Here is a 13,874-nt window from a genome sequence, read left to right as displayed (position 1 = left end):
AGGTGATCTGAAGAGTTGAGCCTAAATTAACCATGTCCCATAAAGCTTCATGATTACAACCTTGTTCAAAGGTCAGACAGGAGACACTTTTCTCTATGCCGGTTTCTGTCTGTTGAGATTATAGAGAACTGGACCAAGTAGCATGTCAGCACAACTGTATGGATTGGATGAATCAGCTATAATTTCTAGGAAAGAATACCACTGTATAAAGTCCCAATAAATGTTTAGACTCAGACTCAGTTCTCAAAGGAAACCATTAAGTGCACAGGAGATTAACATTGGTTTCTGTCCCTTTTTTAATGCACTAAAAAGAATTTAGTCCCTTGAAGAAGGAACAGTTTCAAATGTCATGCGAATGAAATTGTTCAGAATAAGTTTTATTTCTTAGTTGGGGCCAAGGGTATTACTACCTCATATATATAGCCACACGTCCACATGTCAAATCAAAGCCCATAATAATGAATTTGGACCATTTTAACTTGAGGAACATCAGTATCTACGCCTACTTTAATCTCCAACACTAGAACACCTGTGTTGTTTTAACAGTCAATGGTTTTGGCCTGGTCTGAATCTTCTCACAGGGCCATCTGCTTGGCAGATTTACTCGTGGATGTGTTTGACTATTACAGTTGTGTAACCACTATTTTTTTGAGCTTCCATTTATTGTGAATGTGACTTTTCAGTTTCATTCTTTGGTGCTAAGAGTCCCTGACAGATGCCAGATTTACACATTTTTAGTCATGCTAGCTGCATGGATGTTTGTCCGTCAGTTGGTCCATCACTTTGATACAGACTAAAATATCTCAACAACTATCATACTTGATTATTACCAACATAATACATGTAGACAACTGCTGGGACACCACTGTCATTGTTGACATACTTGCTCAAGTACTTTTAGTAGAGGATCTGGAGGATTAAAAACTAAAGCAAAAATGAAGTATACTGTATGTACATGGGGGCAGATTAGTGTTTAATCGTCCCTGACTGAAAAAAGAATATCTTCCCAGTGAACTTCTGCTTTTGCGCAATGATACCAGATACCATGGAGACACTCAAGGAGGTTACGGTATTTTTGATGTTGAGATCATGGATGAAAAAACAGCAGCCAAGCTGAGTTTCTCTTCAAAACTTTCCACCATTGTTGTGGCGATCAAAAACCCCAGTTGACCTCACTTTCTGATACTGCCTCCACTGGTCACATGCTGAGTTGCATGATGTGGACATGTTTATGTCTTGTCAGGTAGCAGACCAAGTGTCTTTTGTTCCATCTGTGAGCTCAGATTGTCTTGTTGTAATCATAACTACCATTGTTTATAGTTTCAGTAGCGATAGCTTGCAAATGTTCAGTGGTTTGAGCCTTAACCACATGGGCTGTATTACAATGTGCAGTGCGTGTGAAACACATGTGGAGTCTTAAATTAAAAGGGGCCACAGTGTGACCTATTTACTCCGTTAAACATTTGCTCCTTCCTTAAAGCCCTCCCTCAGACCAGATCCCTGGGGTCTTCTTAGGCTCAGGAGAAGATTCACTTTGATGAATGGCAGCAGAATTTATCCTCCTTCCTGTGATTGCACCCTCTTTACCATGCATTTGAACTCTGTTTTAGACATGCACATATTTCCTGTTTGGCATTACTAGACCTTTAAGTACAGACACTTGTTGTCTTTGTATTTTTGTGGCTTTGTTTACCATCCTGCAATGAAAAGTGACAAATCTACTTATCTCTGTTGTGCCATTAGATTAGTCAGGACTCCTCGCTCTTTCTCTAGTACATACAATAAGTTGTGCTTGTAACATTTTTGAACGGAATTTCTTGTTGTTTATTTTTTCTTAAAGAATACAGAAATACAAGTCGAATCTCCAAGTTCTATATAAACATTTTTACATTTTGTTCATAAAATGAGGGCCTGTATAGAGTGTATAATATTGCAGTTGCAGTTAGGAATGCCAGAGGAATGTAGCTTAATGAAACTGGTGATCTCAACAGCAGGTTAGCACAGTGTGGGTTTGAGTAAAATGTCTCAATAACTATTGGAAGGATTGTAAAGACATTTGGTCCCAGTATTTTTGTCCCCGTCAGAAGAACTAATGGCATTCCCACAAGCCTCCTTTTGTCTCAGTCCTGTTTCTATAACGATGGACTTGTCTCTTCCTTAGTCTTTCTGTACACTGTGTTGAAGGAAAACCTCAAACAGAACAAACAACATGTACCTCTATCTTAAGCAGTCCTGAATAGACTCACTTTAAAGATTTAAGCTGATACTCGTCTTATCCTCATTTAATCATATTAAGATTAAACTGTGTGAAGACTGTGTCCATATGGTAGCATGTTGCCTGTTTTACACTTCTACATCCAGGTTCAGCTGACATCACATATTCCCTCGCAGCAGCTTTTATTTTCATCGACGATGGCTGTATGCAAAAGTTAAATATGTGTCTGTTTCCTGCTCATTCCATCTGTTAAATGTATGAAAATGCAACTGTGTCTGTACAAGAAATAACTGTGTCTGAGTAGGGAAACATTTTCTTTGGGAATTAGAGATTGGACTCTGTTACATATCCACTTTTATTTTACATTTTTATTCATTTTTCAGTAGCTGGATAATTACTTTAACTGTTCAATCAGAGAATATGCCACAGATTTATCCAGTTAAGAGTGCTTTGACTTCAAATATGACATGATCCATCACTGTGACAGAGCTGCAGGAGGATTCACACTGTGAATCTTTATGAGCTGAGGAATCAGTGTGAAGTCTGGAAATAAGGAGAAATGGGTGATTGAGGGAGGATTTCCTGAAATATGACATGAAATTAGAGTAAATTGAACAAAAACTTCATATTTATTTTTGCAGGAGAAAATCATAAATCATTATTGCAAAGTTAATATGGTTGAAGGGAAACGTCTGTCTGCTGTCTACAGTCTGACTTCACTTTCCTCTCATTCCCGTCTTTCCTCTTTAATTTTCCTGCACAACCACAAGCACTGCTCGCCTCTGTCATGACTCCCAGTCACATTGGCATCTCATTTAAAGGCAGCAGCCCAGCTCTGCATCCATTAGTTACAGTAGAGGGAGGGAAGAAGGGCGGTGGAGGGAGGGGGAATGACGGCTATTTAAGGGTTGGAGTTTAAAGCAATGGGGGTCAGACCTAAACACTCGTCACACTTTAAAAGATATTTACTCCCACTCTCTCACTCTCTCTCTCTCTGCTCTCGACTCACTCCCTCTCTCTCTCTGTCAGTGAAGGAGCTGAACCCCAGCCTGAGCTGTGAACGCTGAGGGAAGATAAGGAGCGTGGCTGAGGGAGGACTGACATTGCTGCCACCTTACTGGAGAGGCTGCAAGACAGAGCAGTGACACAACAGAGCACAGCATCATCTTCTTGGCTTCACTGAATGTGTGAAGAGACAGAGGAACACCTCATCTTACCTGCAGCGGCTTGTGAAAAAACATTAGTACAGGTAAGATGATATATTTCTTTATTTCTCTGATATAAAATTTCCTCAGGTTACTTGTGACAAAAGTCAATTTTCTTGACTTTGTCATTTGTTTTCTTGTCCTCTTTTGAGTTTAATTCCCTTTAAAATGAAATGAAATTATTCTCCTCACAATATAGACATTTGTAGTAGTAGTCACACACATCATTTGTTGTTACTTTAGCAGTCGATTTCTGTCTAGTGCAGGTTACTACAACACCAGAAGGCATCGATTATAGTTCACTGGAAGTACATTCTTGGTGTATACTGCAACTTCTTCCTCAGTCAGACACACATAGCAGCCAATGCAGAGATCAGAGGTGATGACTGACTGCTGAGCGAGTGAACATGTGAAAGAGTTATCCAAAGCTTTGATCACCTTTAGTAGAAGGGCTGGCAGCCAGCATGCTTCATGCCAAAAAGATTCTCGCAAATTTTGTCAGGTTGTAGATCAATATTCCCAAAAATAAATAGAAAAAATCTCCATCTGTGTGTGTGTTTGTGCATGGGGGCTAAAAAATGTGTTTGCATAAGTATCTGTCTGTCTGGTGAGGTTTTGCAGCCTGATGATTCATCACATTACCTTGGGCAATGCAGTTCAGTTTTCATTGTGTGTCATTTTTCCATCATGGAGATTAAACCAAGGGAAAAGTGGGTGATGAACAGGATTTGTGAGTGTGGGCAAGGAGAAAAAATACCTCATCCATTTTGTCCATTAGGTCTGCTTAATTGAAATCAAAGTCTGGCTTGCAGTGGTTTTAACTTCTGTTTTATCCTTTGTGTGGTGGGCTTGAGTCACTGGTTCCAGTCCACATCCAGAAAAAATGAATATTTCAGCTGAAGAGGATTATAACGATTCAGTTCCTCTCTATCCCACTCCCCACAATTCTTGAAGTCATATCTTAAATGCACGCCATGTCCAATCCACAGCTATTCAGGATAGGATGTTTTACAGCCTCTCTGCTATGTGCAGGGTGTCCTGGGATGTGTCTGTGCAGCAGAATGAGAAAGGTGTCTCGCTGAACAAACCTCTGTCAGAGGGACAGCTGGTTTAGTAGCTGGAGATCCCCCAGGGCTCGTCCTACACTGTTTCCCTCTGTGTGACCTTTACACAAAGAGCCAGGGGTTGATCGTAATTCAGCATCACACGCCTCTGCATTTTATGTAAAATGTGTTAGACTTTTTCTGAGTCAGCAGAGAAACAGAGGTGTAGTTGTGTGGCATGGAACTTGGTGACAGTTAGGGTTAGTGAGGGCATTGCACCGGGTTATTTGTCATATGTCTGTCTTTCTCTTAAGCTAGAAGAGTTAAGTCATAATTTTACAGCACGAAAGACTTCAATAAATATATGTATGTTATTATCTAACTGCAGGTTCTGTCAGCTCTGTGACTGTGTCAGTGTGTTAGACCTTTAACATTGTAAATCTGTCTAGATTCAGGTGTGTTTGTTATGAGGGGGACTGAGCACAGATGGCTGGTTGTAAGTAGTTGAATTTCTAGATAAATAAAATCAGCTCTGTAAGGAATATTTTTTGGTATCCAACATTAAACTGCACATGCTAATGGAGAACCAAAAACTAAGGCTGTTATTTTTATTATCAATTAATCTGCTGATTATTTTCTCTGCAGTTTAACAGACCGTTGTGTCAATAAAATGTGAGGAAATGTTTAAAAATGTATATTGTAATTTCCCAGGGCCCAAAGTGACAGTAAATCCTCCTGTTATAGAGGCTGGAACCAGCAAATGTTTGATATTGTAATAGAAAAAGTTATTTAAATCATGTAATTGATTCAGCTCTAAGAAAAACATATCACTTATTACAGATCTGAAATTGGAGAGAGACCCCATACTTGCAATTGAAACTGCAGTCAGCATTTCAGGCTCACCCTGAGACATAATAAAGCATAAGTTTATTATTCTTAAAGGGCTGCTTGAGGATATCTGATGTGCAGCAGTGGGGAAATTTGTAATCTGTTAATGAGGTGTTGCAATTTCTCTTATTGTTGTAGGACTATCGACTAAAGTAACTACTCCAATTAACTTTTTTTGAGATGATTTCCAGCTGTTCCAGATGCTATGAGCATCAGACTTTGCACTTTGTCATTTGTGGAAAATAAAAATGCTAAAATGTCACAGATGAACAAACAAGCAGATGCACTGGATTAATGTTCACCACTGACCAGAGTCCTGACACGCTGCTGTCAGCCACAAATGCTTTCCACAAGAAGTGAGTCCAGACACGCTGTGCCTGTATTGTTCTCATGGCTGTGGATGGTTTAAATCACAGCGTGATCTGAGGAAAACACTGACTGTGTTTTGTCACCTGTAGCAGTCCTTCCTCTGGGTGACTGCACAGATACAGATGATCCAAGACAAAAACCATCAGAAGTGGTATTAGAGTATTAGAGTAGTATAGTATTAGAAGTATTAGAAGTAACTGATCCATTGTCTGGACACAGAACAAGTACCTCCGTGCTTTTTTTTTTTTTTTCTTTGACTAGGCAAAACAGATGTCCTCAGTCCAGGGCCAACATTCCCAGTTTCTCCTTTCCACGCGGGAAAGTTCCCTTCTTGTTGCCAGCATGGGGGAAGAGCTGCAGCAATTCTGGATTATAGCTTAGTGAACAGGTTATATTTATTTCAATTTTCTCTCCAAATTGTCTCCCCATGTCCCCATAGTCAAATGAGATGTCCTCAGTCAACCTCTAGGTTTGCTTTGAATGACGTATTTTTGGCTCCTCAGGCACTACTGTTCTCATCCTAGTTTAATTTAGCAGTGGCTGTGAATATAGATGAGCCATTAATGGCTACAGCCACCAAATGACCTTTGTATAAACAGGATATCTGGTTTGGAGAAGTCTTAAAGCAGTGAATTCAAAAATGTCACATTAATGTTAATAATTCCATGTTCATAATTAATTAGAATGATGATTAAAAATAATAAATAAATTGATTATTTTCTTATTAGTTAATCCATCCATGAGTTTTTGCCACTGTCCACTGGCCAGGTGACAATGATTGATAATGATAAGTATATTTCTAGAAATGATTCTTATCTACAGCTTGGAAGTACTGGCAAGAATTGTGGACTAAATTAATGTACTTAATAAATAATTATAGGCCTTGTGGTTTCCACTGTCTTTCTGTCATTCTCTGACTGACAGGGCTGTGAAAAAGATATTGAATTACATTCTTTGTGGTATTAAAACATATTAAAGTTTTAAATTTAATTTGATGAACACTGCAGAAACGCTGATTTAAAGAAAATCATATTAGGGCTGTTTTACAGATATAGAATAGCTTCATTGAGGCACCTTTGAGGCCACCAAGAGCATCTTTACACAAAACACATGCAGTGAGCGACATGCTGAGGATTTCAAAGGATTCATTCTCTACCTCCAAGACTGTAAATTATCAGTCTTTGTGTCTTGTAAAGTTTTCTAGGGGGAGATCAGAAACATATTGTGGAGACCTAGTTTTCAGATTTACAACACCAGTCATAACCTACCTTTATCCTGCCACTCACCAGATGTGCGAGAACTCGTGAAACTCTAGCACAGTTTTATATCTGTGCCTTAATGGATTACTTGAAGGGGTGCATAAATGCTGGAAAGGGGCACATGAAGAAAGAAAGGTCAGGTCAGAGGTGGGGTCAAAAGTCAGGATAATAAAGGACAGAAGAGAGGATTAATGAGAGGGCTTTTCCTTCTTACCTATTTCTCAAGCCCAGCAGTTTAAAGGCTCTGTGGTGACAGTCATGGAAACAATTTTTCGTACTTATCAATTTGATATGGGGACCAAATAATGCTGCTCGTCATCAAAGTATAAAAAAACAAACACAAAGAAGGAGAAATAGAAAGTGAAGGACAACATCCAGTTAGCATGATCTCTGGTCTACATAAAACTACCAGATTTCCTGTCAGCTTGTAGGATACATGCTGACTGGCGGCTGATAGCCCACAACTTGTCACATCACACTGTTGATTACTGCTTCCTAATCTGCAACAGTGGTTTTCTCCAAGTATAGTTTGTCACTTAAGATTTTACTGAGATTGGCAATATAACACTTGATGCATTAAATTAGGGTTTAGCTACATTTGAATGATGTTGGTTGGCTGACATGAGGTGTCTATATTTGTGTGGTTTTCAGGCATGTCTGTTTTATTAAGTGTCAAGTCAGATATATTGGAGCTTCCAGAAGAATCTGTATAATATACAGCCTGAGAATTTGTCAGTCTGGGATGGCAAGAAGAGATCATTTATCAGCATATGAGGGTAGGTGGAGCAGGAGACATCCTCCTGACAAGAATCAGGTGTCTAGCCGAGGGTGTTACCTGTGCTATTAAGTCTCTCATATTATTTGGTAATCCAGGTGTAAGGGTGACACCAGTGGTTTCATAGGGATTTAGGTAATTTGCAAAATTATTGAAATGTTGCAGAAACGTGTGCAGAAAGTGGCATGTTCAAAACGTATAAAGAGGATTGATGCTCCTAGTTTTGTTGCAGTGTTGCTGGACTGTTCAGGAACACTGTGGAAAGTACTGGTTTGTTGTATGCTGGTTTCTTTGTGTCTCAAATGTTCATTGTTTTGTGTTTTTTATATTTATTTTGTATTGTTACAGGGCGTGAGATAGGTAGGAACTAGAATTAAAGTTATTTATGTGTGAGGGCCATGATCTGTTTTGATTTTGTGTCTCTGGAGGATGAAGTATGTCCTCCTCATAAATAAATAAGTGTTGAGGGGGAAAGAAAAGAAGAAGAAAAGAGAATGCAGTCATGGTTACAATGAGATGCAACAAACACTCGGCTGAACTTTTGTTGAACATCTACTTTTTGCTACCTGACAGATGAGTATCAGCATTGTCTCAATAAATTGTTTCCAGAAGTCTTCATGAGAACCTAAATCCAAGCACTCATATCTGAAACTGCATGACCGATTCCCTTCTGGAAGACATTTTTCATTGGTTTGCACAGTGCAAGCCCTGTCAGCAGCTACCAATCAAACCATCTGGACCAAATCCTCCATCACTGGCAGAGATCCAGTCCACTTTGTAGAGGTGTAGTTTGCTGCCTCCCAGACGTAGCAGCAGACAAGCATGTGAACCGGAGGGCATACATCCTGTCTGGTCAACATTTGCTGTCTGTTTGAAGATAAGATGTTTAACACAAGATACTGTAGTCAGCCAATTAGACCGGAGGTGGGAGGGATAGGTGAGCGATACACAGTGATCTTGAAAGGTCTACCATATAACTGTTTTTAGGTAGTTGGTGACAGCATCATTGCTTTTGGTATATCATAAAAATTTCTTTGAGGCAGGATTTCCAGTAGTGAGGATGAAGCCAGTGCTGTGTGTCAGTTAGTCAGTGCAGTCACTATAGGCCTTTGTATTGATTTTCACTATCCTGTGCTTAACTCGATCCTTTGGAAACTCAACGCTGAGTAATCCAAGGAGGCTTTCCCACGCTGAGGAAGAAGCTTGTCATTAGTTCTAGTTTGTCTCCCACAAATTATAGTCTTCCTAGTGTCCAGCTGATGAAGTCATCTGAGCAATTCGTGGGCGAGAAGGAGTGGTCTGTGTGGGATGAATTATGACTTTTTTTTCATGTTTTCACATCATTTTACCCCATTATAGGTATAGATACTGGAGATCCATGGCCATTTAACATGCTGTAACATGCAAAACAGCATGTTCTTCTCAAATATGTGTAACAGTACTGTGAAAGAGGATGACGTGCCAGCACAACTGTGGATTCTTTGGCATTAGATCCTTTTTTAAACAGCGGTACATGTGCTGTCTCCTCTTGGTTAAGTCTACAAGTAATAACCCTAAATTAAATTTGATGTAGTGATGAATCTGGACTGTTTGAAGACCATTCTAGCTTTTTGCTCGTTTGACCAAATATATAAAATAACTACAACAATAAGCAGACCAGTAGTGTATTTATTTATTATAGCTCTACCACTGCTGATTAAAAAGTAGCTGGATTTAATCTCATGTTTTAGTGTCTTCAGTTCTGACGTGTAACGATAAAGATTTGTAGCGCTGCAGCAGCTTGCAGTATTCTGTTGTCAGTGCAGTGACTCTGTAACTCATTGGAAACATTCTTATCTCTAAGGCCAGGTTTATGCTCAAAAGGAAAATCTGGAAATTGGCTCCTCCTGACCACGCTGGAAGGCAAAAGTGTTTCGTGTTCCAAAAAGTCACACTCAAAGGTGGGGTGAAAAGTCAAAGGAGACACGATACTGTTTGAATATGAGAATAACAGCTCATATTTTCAGATAGTCTCTCCTGGACGTCATTCATAGTGTTGCACTTGGTTGTTCACACAAAAAGTCAAATAGTTGTGTAAGAATGAAAGAGAGCCAAGAGAGTTCCCTGACTCCTCTCTCACCTCCACACAGCTGACTAATCAGGGCATGAAGCGGGTGTAACTGTTTGGTTTTGGAAACATACACACCCCCTAATCCAATGTTGGAAAGGTGGAGGGGAGGGGGAATTCTTCAAGGAATGGGTCAGTTTTTAAAAATCTCATTGTTGCTGGGTGGTTTTCAGGCTGTTGTCTTATATACAGTGTGTTTTATTGACTATTGAATATTTCCACATTAAAACCTTTTTTAATTGCTTTTGTGTTATTTTGTGTTTTCTATGTGTTTTCCAGAATCTTCACCATCAACCAAGACTGGTCTATAGTTAGTTCAAACTGAAAGTTATTTCACTAAATCCAAATCCCACACCTAGCATGGGTACAAGAGGCCTTCTGGGCTGCCTCCTCCTGACTGCTCTGCTCAGCTTATCAAATGCTGGGCTCGTGAAGAAAGTCCTACGGCATCGGCGACAGACTCTGACATCCCCTAAAGAACATAACGTCACCCTCCCCAGTGGAGACCACCCTGTGGTTTTTAACCACGTCTATAACATCAATGTCCCTGCCAGTTCCCTGTGCTCGGTGAACCTGGATGCACCAGAGAGTCAGCAGCTCCTTCCCAAAGATGCACCAGCCACTACAGGCCGTCACATCACTGAGCACACTGTGGATGGAGAGAACCAAATCGTCTTCACCCACCGCATCAACATACCTCGGCAGGCGTGTGGTTGTACTGAAGACCTGCCCGGCCTGAAAGACCTAATGAGCCGGTTGGAGATGCTTGAAGGAGAAGTTTCAGCTTTGAGAGATCAGTGCAGCAGTGACAGGCCCTGCTGCAGTGCACAGGTCACAGGTGGGTGTGATTTGTCTGTCAGTCATATCTGCAGAGGCTTCCAGTAGCACTGGTTGTCAGCCAGACGGCTGGACATTAAAACATTTTCAGCCGACTAGTTTAATAGTATTTCAAATCACATCACCATCACCTCTTATAACATTGTAATTCTAATCTTTTTTTAACTGGATGAAGGATCTTTTTCATTGGATATCTGGATCTTAAGTAACCAGAGAAACAAGCTAAATGACCTTGCCTTGCTTGCCTATAAATACATTGCAATGAGTTGTTTAACAATGAAAATAACAACTCCCACGTTCCAATGCTAAGTGACAACGTCACATTCCCAGCCCCCACCTGCTGGCTACTTTCTTTACTGAACTTAAGCACTTATGGAAAACTCTGTTTTTGTATTACACAATAAAAATGTATTCCTCAGAATTTGCTTTGGAAAGCACTTGATTAAGAAGACAACATAACCCCATGAGTCTCCTTCAGTAAAAGGCTCATTTGTTCCATCCATCTGTTGGGGAGCTCTTTGGAATTGGAATATTCTGTCATACAGTAGAGACCAACAACTCATCAATAAATTTGAATGGGGCCTTATTTGGCTTAAAGAATGTGACATGCAGTTGCTGTAATATCAATGAGAGTAGTCTTCTTTAGTAGCTGCCAGAATAAGCCTTGGGCCATTTCTGCCTGATGCACTCTTAAAGGAGTAGTTTGACATTTTAGGAAATACATTCATTTGCTCTTTTGCTGGAGAAAAGTCACTTAGGGATGAAATAATCCTGCACAATTTAAAGTGGTCAAACTTGAATTTTGGTACAGATTAAACAAGCAAGACATGTTACGTTGTGAGCTTTAAAGGTGCTGGTAAGTGGATTTTCTGTTTCAGCCCGTCTTCAGCCTTTATGCTAAGCTAAAACTGACAAAACCTTTGAATTGAATACACAGAGAATATAGAAAAATAAAATGAATATCAAAACATTTCTTTACTCTTTATCAAAGGTGCGGTGGGAACAAAACCTTACTGCAACGGTCACGGAAACTACAGCGCTGAGACCTGTGGCTGCGTTTGTGAGCCTGGCTGGAAAGGACCCAACTGTACTGAGCCCCAGTGTCCCGGTAACTGCCAGGACCGGGGCCGCTGTGTGGACGGAAAGTGTGAGTGCTTCAAAGGCTTCTCTGGAGAGGACTGCACCCTCGAGTTCTGCCCTGTGGACTGTGGAGCTCATGGCCAGTGTGTGGGCGGCGTTTGCGTCTGCTCGGATGGTTTCTTCGGTGAAGACTGCTCTCAGTCCAAGTGCCTCAACAACTGCCTAGGCCGTGGCCGCTGTGTTGATGGAGACTGCGTGTGTGATGAACCCTGGACTGGATTCGACTGCTCCGAGCTTATCTGTCCCAAAGACTGCTACGATCGTGGACGCTGTGACAACGGCACCTGCTACTGTGATGAGGGATACACCGGGGAGGACTGTGGAGAACGCACCTGTCCCAACAACTGCCAAGGTAATGGCTTCTGTGTTGATGGCCAATGTGTCTGCACAGCCGGCTACAGCGGAGAGGACTGCTCTCAGCTCACCTGCCTCAATGACTGTAACGGCAGAGGCACGTGCTTTAACGGGATGTGTATCTGCGACACGGGCTACCAAGGTGAAGACTGCAGCCAGTTAGCATGTCTGAACAACTGTAACAACCGAGGCCAGTGCATAAATGGACAGTGTGCGTGTGATGTTGGTTTCCAGGGAGATGATTGCTCTGAGCTTTCCTGTCCCAACAACTGCTTGCACATGGGCCGCTGTGTCAACGGCCAGTGTGTGTGCGAGGAGGGCTTCGCTGGGGAAGACTGCAGCATCAGGACCTGCCCCTCAAACTGCTACGGCCGTGGGGAGTGCATTAATGGACGTTGCGTGTGTCATGCAGGCTTCACTGGCGAGGACTGCGGTGAGCTGAGCTGCCCTAACAACTGCAGAAACCGCGGCCGCTGCATCGACGGACAGTGTGTTTGTGATGAAGGCTTCACCGGGGAAGACTGCAGTCAGAAAGCTTGTCCCAACGACTGCCTGGCCAGAGGTTACTGTGTAGACGGCAAGTGCATCTGTCGGGAAGGCTACTCGGGAGACGACTGCTCTGTGCTCGCCTGCCCGGACAACTGCAACAACAGGGGACGCTGTATCAATGGAAGGTGCACATGTGAGAGTGGATATGAAGGAGACAGCTGTGCAGAGCTGAGCTGCCTCAACAACTGCCAGGACAAAGGCCGCTGCGTGAACGGTCAGTGCGTCTGTGATGAGGGATACATCGGAGACGACTGCTCAGAAGGTAATAAGTTCTGTTCACTTCTGTGCAAAAATACACAAGAAAAGGGTCTGGCAGTTTCCAGTTTCTGACAGTTTCCATGTGTCAACCTGATGTACTATAAAAGCAAATCCAGAGTGATGTAATTTCCTTCCATTCTCAAAATTCACTCACCACTCACCCTGAGAAACTATTTTAGTGAGTATGAAAGAGGTTTTCAGTTTGTGTGTTGCCGTTGTCTGTACTTTGTTCGCACTTTATTGGCAGTTCTTCACACCACAGCCAGATGTGGCTCTGGAGTTTGCATTAGTTCTATGTGGTGGATATTCAGCGATTGAGGGTATGAGATGCTGTCCAACACCAACCTCCACACCAAAAGTTTTTTTTTTTTTTTTTTTTTTCTTTTCATTTTTCCAGTGTCTCCTCCAAAGGACCTTACTGTTGGCGAGGTCACCACTGAAACAGTAGACCTGTCCTGGAAGAATGAGATGTTAGTGACAGAATACCTCGTGACGTACGTGCCCACCAGTCCTGGGGGTCTTCTCCAGGAGTTCACTGTGCCTGGAGACAAAACTTCTGCCACTGTCAAAGAGCTGGAACCTGGCATCGAGTATATGATCAATGTCTATGCCGTTCTGAGCAACAAGAGGAGTGTCCCTGTCAGTGCGAGGGTGGCCACAGGTACCTAACAATCTCCATACCTAGTTTACAGATAATATTCACAGAAAAAGAAAAAGAACTGATTTAATTATTTTTCCATCCCTTCAGATCTCCCACAGCCAGAGGGTTTAAGATTCAAATCAGTGAGAGAGACCTCAGTAGAGGTAATGTGGGACCAGCTGGACATCTCCTTTGATGGCTGGGAGATCTATTTTCGCAACACGGTCAGTCTGCC

General features: G+C 41.7%; 1 protein-coding gene across 6 annotated transcripts in view; it reads left to right on the top strand.

Moving 5' to 3' along the window:
- The first annotated feature begins 3,056 nt into the window (after positions 1–3,056).
- Positions 3,057–13,874, top strand: part of tnca (tenascin Ca) — a 32,321-nt gene continuing 21,503 nt past the window's right edge. For 2 of the 6 annotated variants that reach the window (XM_018694254.2, XM_018694253.2), the window contains exons 1-5: positions 3,063–3,464; positions 10,141–10,699; positions 11,690–13,003; positions 13,397–13,660; positions 13,748–13,863. In XM_018694254.2, coding sequence (XP_018549770.1) covers positions 10,222–10,699; positions 11,690–13,003; positions 13,397–13,660; positions 13,748–13,863 — 2,172 coding nt within the window. In that variant the 5' untranslated portion in view covers positions 3,063–3,464; positions 10,141–10,221. Of the gene's footprint in view, positions 3,465–10,140; positions 10,700–11,689; positions 13,004–13,396; positions 13,661–13,747; positions 13,864–13,874 lie in introns of all 6 variants that reach the window. The other 4 variants (XM_018694248.2, XM_018694250.2, XM_018694251.2 and 1 more) reach the window with 4 other exon arrangements.

This window comes from Lates calcarifer, linkage group LG9 (assembly GCF_001640805.2).
Source record: "Lates calcarifer isolate ASB-BC8 linkage group LG9, TLL_Latcal_v3, whole genome shotgun sequence".
In the NCBI taxonomy this organism is placed as follows: Eukaryota; Metazoa; Chordata; class Actinopteri; family Centropomidae; genus Lates; species Lates calcarifer.
Note: the sequence above shows the minus strand (reverse complement) of the source record. Positions and strands in the feature narration are given on the sequence as shown.